Genomic DNA, 12075 nt, shown 5'->3' with positions numbered 1-12075 from the left:
CTCAGAATGGTGTCTCACCATCAACCCCTGGTTCACACAAACCAACCCCTTCCTCTGCTTTGCTTAGTTGAAGCCTCATTTATACTCTTCAGGGATATTAGCCCATCTGATAGTCCTGACCCTCCAATGAGATTCACGCAATCATTACCCCATTATATAAGCAGAAAAAACCACAGAAAGTCTAATTCACATACTGAGTTTCAGGAAACTACAAATGTATAAAGCTCAATACAGGCTACAGAGCCTTGACAGCTACACAGGGATTCCCAGTACTTATATTCAGTAGGATTTACTGACATAGAAATGATATCAACAAAGAGTTGAATCTTAGGTCATTGACTTCTTTGATCTTCTATGTCTCCTGAAATTGAAAGCTTTTAACAGAAACCATGTAGAAAACATAAAATACTTGCCTTTCTTCCCTTCTATGAAGGCCAAATGCTAGTGAATGCCCAGTATAAAAGAGACTTTAAAAATTCTTGTTTCAGTAGCTACCAGAGATGAATGTCACATTATGAGCAAAGAATCAGAGTCAAGATATATAGTTTTAAAGGGCCAGAGTGGTTAATGTCCCTCTCATATGTACAAACCTTTAGAGATATAATTAATCTATTAAAGGTATAAATTAATCTAAGATTAATTTGAAAAAATTCTCATAAAATAAATTTATCATGATTTCTCCCTTCAACAAAGTTTTCTACTTCCTTTGTTTCCCACATCTCTACCTGCCCACTAGTTCAGTCTTAGCTTTCTCTATCTCTCTGAAAAAAATCTTAATACAAGAAAGACGAAAATACAAAATGAACACATGGTATACGGTTTGCATTGGCCAGCTACTGCTAGTTATGAACCCTACAATGGAATGTATTGAGTATTCCGAGTTTATTCCATTGAACAAAACTGATGTTCTTTTTATTTTTTTTCTAGGCAAAGAATTTTATTAACCCTTTTCCAAAATTTATTCCCAGGCTTCTTCAGCTTAATTTGCTGCAAAGAATGAATTGTGTTTAAGCAAAAACTGAAAAGAACTGCAGTGTCCAAGGGGCTTGGGCTTAAAAATATTAGCGATCTAGATTTGATCAGATCCATAAACAAAAGACCTTTACAAAGCAGCCATGTTATAAAATAGCAGCTCCTGTAACTTCTGCAAGTGTCAGTTCTTCAGAAGTCGCCTCCGTTCAGTTTGCCTCATTGTAAGAAGCCTCATCAAAATTCTCCACCAGATCTGGGACTTCATCATCATCATCCTCTCCAGTAGCAAGGGGTGTTTTTCCATCCACATATTGTTTGGGCAGAGCTTCAGCCAGTCTCCTTAAACTAGTCAGACTGTCTGCCCCAAGCTGGTTTAGAATGCTGGGAAGCATTTCTGTCAGTTGCTTTGTCTCGGCATGGCCTGTAACGGTGAAGGTGTTTGCTGCCCGAGACGCCTGAATTTTAGGGTTGTTAAAATGGATCACTGTTCCTTGGTTTGTGACCATGTTCACCTCTTCAGTACCAGAGAACTTCTTTAAGGAGAACTGGAGTTTTTTATCATCTGCTGTGGCTGTTCTGTGAACCACCTTCTTCTTTCTGTGAGCAGTTCCTTTCCCACCAATGCGCACTTCTGCCTGCAGGTTGGCCAGTTTTTCCTGGTTCATGATCGATTCTTTCATCTTGTCGGAGTGGAAATGGGGCCTTGTGCGGGACTAGGGTTTGCGCTCAGGGGGTCTCGGGCGGACCAGCTGAGATAATGCGGGGACGCAAGATGGCAGATCGGATCTTCTTTTTCCAGCAAGTATCAATTGCAAATATCTTCTTGGTTAGTGGAGTTTTTTGTGTCTGCTACACAGTTAATAATACTGGCATATGGTCTGGTTTGAATGGGTATGGGTCTTGTTTGTCCTTTCAAAGTCTCCTTCAGTTCTCATGTGGTATCCGTCTTTTGTCTCCAGAGCCAATCATGTGTTAGATTCCCGCAAACACGGGGTCGAACTGAAGTGTAGAGATGGATCAGATGAATTTGGATTTGATGAAATCTGATGTAGTACTTGCATGACTACTGGTTGGGTTAGAAGTGTGGTTTTGAGGCTGTGAAATGTTATTCTTGGAAAATTCCCATGCAAAGCCAATGTACAGTTGGCTAGTCCAGAGATAGCAGAGGATAAGTTGAGTGTCATGAGGAAAACTGATGACTGATTCTGCATTCAGGTCTAGGGCTTTGTATTTGGAGATAAAGGAGGTGTATATAGAATAGGGGCACTCACAAGGCAAGGCAGTTACATGATTGTGTGATCAGAAGTAGGACTGGGGACATGAGGAAAACTCTGACAGCTGAGGTTTTTGCAGTATGAAAATGGCTAAGCAATGTGTGTATTGAGAAGTAGGTATCATATCAAGGCACTAGAGCAAGACCTGTTCTTATGGTACATGGCAGAGAAAGCCAGTGAATGAACTTGTGTTACCAGAGCAAAGCCAAGGAGTATGGAAATGGCACAGAGCAGAAGAGGTTATGGGGAAAATCATCATGGAAATTAGTGCTTAATCTGTGTTCCCACAGATAGGACTTGGGACTATGAAGAGGACAAGAACATGAGTTTATTTCTTATGGATCCATCAGGGAAAGCTGGTATAGAAACTATATGATGAGAACTACTATTAAGAGCATTAGGATTAAACAGAAGATTCAAGAAGTCATTGTTTTTTAATGCTGAGTAGTACTCTAATATGTATATATTCCATACATTCTTCATCCATTCTTCCATTGAAGGGCATCTAGGATTTTTCCAGGTTCTGGCTATTACAAACAATGCTGCCATGAACATAGTTGAGCATATATTTTTGTTGTATGATAGGGCATCTCTTGGGTATATTCCCAAGAGTGGTATTGCTGGGTCCAGGGGTAGGTTGATCCTGAATTTCCTGAGAAACTGCCACACTGATTTCCAAAGTGGTTGCACAAGTTTGCATTCCCACCAGCAATGTATGAGTGTGCCCCTTACTCCACAACCTCTCCAGCAAAGGCTATCATTGGTGTTTTTGATTTTAGCCGTTCTGACAGATGTTAGATGGTATCTTAAAGTTGTCTTGATTTGCATTTCCCTGATTGCTAAGGAAGTTGGGCATGACCTTAAGTATCTTTTGGACATTTGAACTTCTTCTGTTGAGAATTCTCTGTTCAGCTCAGTGCCCCATTTTATAATTGGGTTGATTAGCCTTTTACAGTCTAGTTTCTTGAGTTCTTTATATATTTTGGAGATCAGACCTTTGTCAGTTGCAGAGTTGGTGAAGATCTTCTCCCAGTCAGTGGGTTGCCTTTTTGTCTTAATGACAGTGTCCTTTGCTTTACAGAAGCTTCTCAGTCTCAGGAGGTCCCATTTATTCAATGATGCCCTTAATGTCTATGCTGCTGGGGTTGTACTTAGGAAGCGGTCTCCTGATGTACTCACTGATAATTAGTTTCTAGCCATAAATAAAGGACATTGAGGCTATAATTCGTGATCCTAGAGAAGCTAAATAAGAAGGTGAACCCAAAGAAAAACATATAGTCATCCTCCTGGATATTAACCTTCATCAGGCGATGAAAGGAGACAGAGACAGAGTTCCACATTGGAGCACCGGACTGAAACCCCAAGGCCCAAATAAGGAGAAGGATAAGAGAGCACAAGCAAGGAACTCAGGAATGCGAGGGGTACACCCTCACACTGAGGCAATGGGGATGTTCTATCGGGAACTCACCAAGGCCAGCTGGACTGGGTCTAAAAAAGCCTGGGATAAAACCGGATTTGCTGAACATAGCGGACAATGAGGACTGCTGAGAAGTCAAGAACAATGGCACTGGGTTTTGATCCTACTGCACATACTGGCTTTGTGGGAGCCTAGGCTGTTTGGATGTTCACCTTACTAGACCTGGAAGGAGGTGGGAGGTCCTTGGACTCCCCACAGGGCAGGGAATCCTGATTGCTCTTTGGGCTGATTAGGGAAGGGGAACTTGATTGGGGGAGGGGGAGGGAAATGGGAGGTGATGGCGGGGAGGAGACAGAAATCTTTAATAAATAAATAAATAAACAAACAAACATGCCCAGATAATCATTTTCTGAATATTTTGTCTTTTTCATGTGTAGAATATTTTCACCTACTATATTCCTATGCTCATATTTATCATTTATTTTCAGCTATTGTTATAAACACATTCTTCCTGTTGCTTTTGAAGCAATAGGCCCTTAAGTCCACAGAACATAACATATTGATCTGTGGTACAAGCTGCTTAACCTCTTCTGATCATTTGACATATGTTGTTATTTGATTAATGCTTTAATTATTAAACCTGAACTATTATGCAAAAAAGGATTAAAAAGAAGAGTAAGATATGGTCAAAAGCAACAGGGAATTCCAATGTATAATATACAGTCAGGACTTGAGGATTGCAGATTATTCTGATAGGCCTGGCTTTAATGGGATTAAGCAGGGAATCCTTATAGTAGCAGAGATGCAGGAAATAGGACTTTGTGGTTAGACATTGCCCTGGTGAATAAAGTTATGTAAATCTAACAAAGAAAATCAGAAACCCTAGGCCTTCTGTGTACGTATGTGTGTGTGTGTGTGTGTGTGTGTGTGTGTGTGTGTGTTACAGCCATGTAGATTGGTCTTCTTGTGGGACTCCTAACAATGGCAACAGGGGCTATCTCTGAGGCTGTTGCATACTTTGGGGACCCGTTTTGCCTACCAGATTACCTCATCCAGTCTAAATAAAACAGGAGATACCTAGCCTCAATAGAACTTGATATTCCGTGATTGACTGAAATCCATGGGAGGCCCACCCTTTTCGGAAGAGAAACAGAGGAGGCAGAATGGATGGAGTACAAGGCATGATGGAGAGGAATGGGTTACCTCATAGATTGCTGGGAGTTTCCATTTTACTAGGTTTTTAGCTCATCCCAGAAATGTCCCAGAAGCCAGTTGTCTCTCTCAGTACTCTCTCTCCATTTTCCCCTCACCTGATCCATCCTGTTCCCATGCCTTGCCCACATCTAGACCCCTCTCCCATCCATCAGTGATGTCTATTCTATTACCCTTTCACAGTGAGAGTCTCAAGCCCCATTGTAACCCCTTGTTAATTAGCTTCTCTCTGAGCCTGTGATTGTAGCATGGTTATCCTCCCTGGGCCTGTGATTGCATCATGGTTACCTTACAGCTAATATTCACTTAGAAGTGAGTACATACAATAATTGTCTTTCTGGGTCTGGGTTACCTCACTCAGGATGAGCTTTTCTAGTTCTTCCCATTTGCAAGCAAATTTCTTTTACTTTATAAAATGGTCTACATTCTATGGATGCCAAGCATGGGATATCCTTAGGTGAAATGGGGGTATATTTGAAGTTAGTGAGATTGCCCAGTGGCTATGTAAGCTTGCCACCAAGCTTAATGTGGGTTTGAACCCAGTGTTTCTGAAGGTAAAAACAACAAAAACAACTCGGACAAGCAGCCCTCTGATCTTTACACCATATTCTCGATCAGAGCACACAGGGAATGCTCGGCAATTTGTGAAACTCACAAACAGAAAGATATGCATGACTGACCAGTGTACAGCATAGTCTTCCTACTACATGACAAGGGAACACACTATCTGCAGTGCTAACACTATGAAGTCCAGCTCTGCCTTCAGGAGACCTGAGTTTCAGAGTGTCTCCAGACAGAATTGTGTTTACTTTTCTGTTTATGTGTCAGCTTCCTTACAAACCTTCTTTCACTTGATATTTATCCTATGATAAATATCTTTGAAACTTGCATTTCACCATTACTTTTCCCTGCTATTGCCTGTCGGAAATATCTGAACGCATGATCATGGCCTTCAGAGATTAGGATACGAAAATACCCAAAGAAAGAAACAGGTTAGACAGAGGAGGAAGTCATTTAGACAGACCAAGAAAATAAAGTTGATGCTTTATTTAGAACAAGTTGAGAACTACAAGAGTTTTTAAATGAGTAGGAACTTTCTTCTAGGATTCTTCTGACAGATGTTGCAAATGTAGTTCTCACTTCATATCTTTTCCTCGGCCACTACGGAAGCACACTTGGCCTTCACCTGATTCTTTAGTTTCAAAGAGTTTATCTCTAAGAGAAAAAAGATAGCACCAAAGAGTGACATGGTGGCAATTAGTACCCCTATTGGGAACACAACAGTATAGTGTTTGCTTATTAAGGCTTCTTTTTTAACCGGATAGTCAGGTGGAAAGTCAAGAGTGGTTTGGTCATAATGATCTACAAAGTGGTTCCAGCTCACAGAAACAAATGTGAAGATGCTGCTAACACACAAAACTAAGGCAGCAACCTTGTAGCAATATAACTGCATCTCAATAAATGGGTCTTTCATGCAGCCAATATTAATGGCAATTGCACTGAAAATCAGAACTACAAGCTTCATCAAAACAGCCCACATTATCAGGGTCTGTGCATACTGAAATTCAGGTGAAATGGTCCAAGTGGAATTGATAGGGGTGTGCACCAGAATCTTGGTTACAGTGCCTGAAACATTAAATTCTTGAGGGTAGTAAGCTTCCCAAAGTCCAAAAGACATGAATTGCACAAGCTTGTCATTGAATTCCCAGAGGCGCCAGAATTGGCTGCTTGCTATGACAATCTCAAACACCAAGGCTGATAGGCTGCAAAGGAGGCCACTAAACTTGAAGATGTACTCCTTCGCATTGGCAAGTCTGAAGATGAAATTGAACAAGTATATAGTCAAGTCAGGAACACAAGGGACAGTGGAAAACAAAATGAGTTATGGTTTACAGAGCAATAAGTTCTTATACCTTGTCATTGCTGTCACAGAAAGTTGTATTTAAGTAATATACCTATGGCCAAAGTTCCCTCTATAAGAGGTTTTGATTAGCAATTTCACTATATCTATCAAATGCTGAAATGTGCGGGTGGAAGCTCCTTTGTTTCAATAGCCTGTCTGCAGCAAGCAAGGTAGGCGCTTTGTTTATGAACCACCCAACCAGCACGGAGATCTGATGTTGGCACCAGGAGAGCCATCATTGGGGTGAGACATCGCTTGAGCACCAGGAGAGCCATCACTGGGGAGTGCCATCACTGGGAAGGTACATCAGTAGGCAAGGAGACCTGATCCTGTAAAAGAAGATCCATAGGGAAGCATTCGGAGGAAGAGATGGGCAGGCGCCAATGCGAGAATTCACCCAACAATCTGAAAATCAACATGAAACCACCAGATCCCAGCGACCTCACAACAGGAGGACATGAACACCTTAATCAAGAAGAAGTAGAAAAAATTGACTTTATGAAAGTGATTGGCGCCCTTAAACAGCATGTAAAAAATGCCCTTATAGAAATGGATGAGAAATATAACAGAAAGTTTGAAGAATGAATAAATCAGTGAATGATACCCTAGGAAACCAAGGAAAAACAATCAAACAGATAATGGAAACAGTTCAAGACTTGAAAACTGAAATGGAGGCAAAGAAGAAAACACAAACAGAGGGCCGGCTGGACATGGAAAATCTAGGTAAACGAATAGAGACTACAGAAACAAGCATAACCAGCAGAATACAAGAGATAGAAGAAATCACTTAGTGTCCACATAAAGAAAATACAGAAAACTGACACTAGTGACTTAACAACACACCTGAGAGCTCTTGAACAAAAAGAAGCAGATGTACCCAGCAGGAGTAGAAGACAGGAAATCATCAAATTGAGGGCTGAATTCAATAAAATAGAAACAAAGAAAATAATACAAAGAATAAATGAAACAAAGAGCTGGTTCTTTGAGAAAATTAACAAGACAGACAAACCCTTATCCAAACTAATCAAAAGGCAAAGAGAGAACATCCAAATTAACAAAATCAGAAAGGAAAAGGGCAACATATCAACAGACACTTAAAAAAATCCAGAAAATCATTAGGTCATATTACAAAACCCTGTACTCCACATAATTGGAAAACAAAATAGAAATGGAAAATTTTCTGGATAGATACCATATACCAAAATTAAATTAAGAACAGGCGAACAATTTAAATAGACTTATTAAATGGAAATAGAAGCTGTCATCCAAAAGCTTCCCAACCAAAAAAAAAAACCCAGAGCCAGATGATTTTAGTGCAGAATTCTATCAGAGCATCCAAACAGAGCTAATATTTTTCCTCCTCAAAGTATTCCATATGACAGAAATTGAAGAAACATTGTCAAACACTTTTCATGGGGCTACAGTTTCCTTGATACTGAAACAACACAAAACCTCAACCAAGAAAGAGAATAACTGATTGATCTCACTCATGAACATAGAGGCAAAAATACTCTAGAAAATAACAGAAAACTGAATCCCAGAATACATGAAAAAAATCATCATGACCATGTTGGCTTCATCCAAGTCATGCAGAGATGGTTCAACATATGAAAATCTATCAAGGTATTCCATCATATAAATAAAATGAAAGAAAAAAGCCATATGATCATCTCATTACATGATGAAAAATCATTCACCAAAATCCAAACCCCTTCATGATAAAGGCCTTGAAGACATGAGTAATGCAAGTAACATATCTAAATATAATAAAAGCAATATACAACAAGCCAACAGATAACATCAAACTAAATAGGCAATTCCACTAAAATCATCAGGAATAAGACAAGGCTGCCACTCTCTTCATATCTCTTCAACATAGTTCCTGAAGTTCTGGATAGAGCAGTAGGATAACAAAAGGAAATCAAGGGCATTAAAAATTGGAAAGGAAGAAGTCAAACATTTGTTATTTTCAGATGATAAGACAATATATATAAGTGACCCCAAAATCCCTTCGAGGGAACTCCTAAAGCTGATAAATACCTTCAGTAAAGTGACAGGATACAAGGTCAACTCAAAAAAATCAATATCCCTTCTATATACAAATCATAAGAGACTGAGAAAGAAAACAGAGAAACATCACCCTTCACATTAGCCATAAATAGCATAAGATATCTTGGGGTAACAACAACCAAACAAGTGAAAGACCTATTCGACAAAAACATTAAGTCTTTGAAGAAAGAAATTGAAGAATACAACAGAAGATGGAAAGATCTCCCATCTTCTTGGATAGAGAGGATCAACATAATAAAAATGCCAATACTACCAAAAGTAATCTATAGATTCAATGAAATCCTCATCAAAATCCCAACATAATTCTTCATAGACCTTGAAAGAACAATACTAAACTTCATATGGAAAAACAAAAAACACATAATCACCAAAACATTCCTGTACAATAAAGGAACTTCCAGAGTCATCACCATCAATGACATCAAGCTCTATTTCAGAGCTACAGTAATGAAAACAGCTTGATATTGACATTAAAACAGTGGTTGACCAATGGAATCCAATTGACTTCCCAGATATTAATCAAGCTCAGAGATCTGCCTGCCTCTGACTCCCGGAGGCTGGAATTTAAGATGTGAGTCATCTCAACCCAGCAATAAATTCTAATTTAATAAAATTCAGGAATGATAAACCTCCATGATAGGCTTGTTCAGAGTTTCAAACGGTTTTGGATGTGTTAACCTGTGGCGGACCTCTCGACCAGCGACGAAGAACGACCACCACATCAGGATTCCACTCAGATCACGCTTTACTGGAGTACCCTTGATTGATGGGGAGCATGAAACGAGGGGGGCAGGAAAACAAGGGGCAAGAAGGGAAGGGCAGGGAGAGCAGGAAGTGAAGGGGAAAGGCAGCAGGAAGCGAAGGGGCAGGGAGCAAAGGGGCGGGGAGCTAAGGGGAGAGGCAGCAGGAAGCGAAGGGAGGAGGGCTCTTAGGCAGCTGCTTAAATAGGGAAATGGCACACGGGTCGCCCTGTGATTGGCTGCCACCAACAGCTGACACCAGACCGCATCGGGATAGGCTCAAGGATCCTCATCCACCACACATGCGGGAAGCGGGGACGCACAGCTCTCAAAGCCATAGCCAAATATGGAGTTGTTTATAACCAACAAGACAGGATGTTGGCGCCATCTTGTAATGGCGATCCTGTCCGGCTCACTACAGTTCCCCCTTATTGTTTGTAAGCAATGAGCGCAGGACTAACGTCATCCAATCTGACCCCCACCTCATGATGTGTTGGTCGATCGAGGATGGAAGATATTTTCCATGGACACACCTTCCCCTGTGCAATGGGTACTCGAGGAACCCCGGGGGTGCAAAGGCTGTGTCGCAGGAACCTACATCCGCACACCTACCCAAGTGCAATGGATCAACAGATCCCATGGGGTGCATAGGCTGAGCCGCAGAAATCTACATCCGCACACCTACCCAAGTGCAATGGATCAACAGATCCCATGGGGTGCAAAGGCTGTGCAGGATGGAAGCCCTAAGCGTCTCTTATTGCTGACATCCATATCTGGGGGAAGGAGCCACATTCCAGGGTAGCTAATGCCTGAGAGATTACAACCTTATCCCAATATAGCCTTATCCCTATTGGTCTGGGCTCGAAGGCAGCAAACCAACCACAGGCACAACACACAGCCACCCAGGCAGCTTGCCAAAAACATGCCCATGCAACGAAAAGCACAGGGACCCTTTCTCTGTAATGTTACGTGCTTCTCCTAAAAGGGCCACTTTAGACTTATACATTAAAAATAGTAAATCAAGGTTTCTATTGGTGGTAAAAATCTGGGGAAATCATGCCGAACAGGCATCACCTTTGGGAGGGCTGACAGGATTCTCCTTCTGTGCTCCGCCTTCCCCTGGATCCATGTCATCAGGGATGTCAGCTGGAACTTCCTCCAGAGACTCAGCCTCATCCTTAGGAGCTTCCTTGATCATGCGTGTCAGCCGGCTCGGAACCCAAAGCGGAGCCTCTTGGCCCTGTGGAAAAACACATACAGCTCCCCTGGATCTTGCCATCGCAAGATCCAGTCCATACCATTTGTTATCCAATACATATTTCCACATCACATATTCCTTTTGTTCCATAGGGCCTGCTGCATGCTTTTCAGCTGCTGCAGTACCCAACTCATTCAGGTTTAAAAAGTTAAGTGTGAAGAGAGCAAGGGAGATTCTTTCCCTGGGGGAAGCGTGATGTGGGAGTAATTTCTTATTAATAAAGAAACTGCCTAGACCCATTTGATAGGCCAACCCTTAGGTAGGCGGAATAAACAGAACGGAATGCTGGGAGGAAGAAGCTGAGTCAGGGAGTCGCCATGATTCTCCCACTCCAGACAGACGCAGGTTAAGATCATTCCTGGTAAGCCAGCTCGTGGGCTACACAGATTAATAGAAATGGGTTAGATCAATATGTAAAAGCTAGCCAATAAGAAACTGAAACTAATGGGTCAGGCAGTGTTTAAAAGAATACAGTTTCCGTGTAATTATTTCGGGTAAAGCTAGCCGGGTGGCGGGACACAGCCCGCCGCTCCGTATTTCAACAGAAGCGGATTCAGCTATTCCCCCTTTTTGTTTTTGTAGAATTTCTTTAATATTTCTGTTGGCTCTCTCCACAATTCCTTGTCCTTGTGGATTGTTTGGAAGACCCGTAATGTGGGTCACTTGGAGCTGTGCACAAAAGGCACGAAATCCATGGGAGGTATATGCCGGGCCATTGTCTGTCTTCAGGCATAGGGGTTTTCCCCAGGCAGCCAATGCCTCAAGGCAATGTGTTTTTACATGAGTCACCTTTTCTCCCACTAGGGGCGTGGCATGAATAATGCCAGAAAAGGTATCCACTGATACATGTAAATATTTTAATTTGCCAAAATCAGGCAGATGGGTAACATCCATTTGCCACAACGCGTTAGGTTGCAGCCCTCTAGGGTTGACCCCAACATTAGGGGGGTATAAAAAGGTCACACATGAAGAACAGGCTTTAACTATATCTCTGGCTATCTGTCTGGAAATATGAAATTTTTTCTAAGGGTATTGGCAGGCACATGCCAAAGCTTATGAAAATCTCATGCTAATTCTACAGGGTCCGAGACGACCAAAGCCATGGACCGGGTAAGGCAGTCAGCCAAATCATTGGCCTCAGACATGGGTCCTGGAAGCAAAGTATGAGCCCGAATATGTCCAATGAAAAAGGGATTATCCCTTTGTAAAATGCATGCTTGAATTTGACA

The 12075-nt window shown here is 41.6% G+C and overlaps 2 protein-coding genes across 2 annotated transcripts; both read right to left on the bottom strand.

The window, feature by feature from the left end:
• Positions 1–1178: 1178 nt before the first annotated feature.
• LOC121443054 (transcription factor BTF3-like) lies at positions 1179–1652 on the bottom strand. The gene has a single exon (XM_041644736.1). The coding sequence runs from the start codon at positions 1650–1652 to the stop codon at positions 1179–1181; it is 474 nt and encodes a 157-aa protein (XP_041500670.1).
• Positions 1653–5928: 4276 nt separating this feature from the next.
• LOC121443072 lies at positions 5929–10786 on the bottom strand. The gene is made up of 2 exons (XM_041644755.1): positions 10663–10786; positions 5929–6702 (listed from the first exon to the last, which is right to left on the bottom strand). Exons 1-2 carry the CDS (start codon positions 10784–10786, stop codon positions 6017–6019), a joined length of 810 nt encoding a protein of 269 aa, XP_041500689.1. The 3' UTR covers positions 5929–6016.
• Positions 10787–12075: the final 1289 nt, after the last annotated feature.

This window comes from Microtus oregoni, unplaced genomic scaffold (genome assembly GCF_018167655.1).
Source record: "Microtus oregoni isolate MIOR12 unplaced genomic scaffold, Mior012 000099F_ref0000060, whole genome shotgun sequence".
NCBI classification, from domain to species: Eukaryota; Metazoa; Chordata; class Mammalia; order Rodentia; family Cricetidae; genus Microtus; species Microtus oregoni.
The sequence above is the reverse complement of the archived record's forward strand: the minus strand, read 5'-3'. Positions and strand labels throughout refer to the sequence as shown.

Excerpts from the sequence above, each read along its gene's own strand:
- LOC121443054 (XM_041644736.1), bottom strand. The coding sequence starts at position 1,652 with ATGAAAGAATCGATCATGAACCAGGAAAAACTGGCCAACCTGCAGGCA.
- LOC121443072 (XM_041644755.1), bottom strand. The coding sequence starts at position 10,786 with ATGATCAAGGAAGCTCCTAAGGATGAGGCTGAGTCTCTGGAGGAAGTT. Across the intron at positions 6,703-10,662 it reads TCCTGTCAGCCCTCCCAAAG|ATTTCATCTTCAGACTTGCC; the intron begins GTGATGCCTGTT and ends TATACTTGTTCA.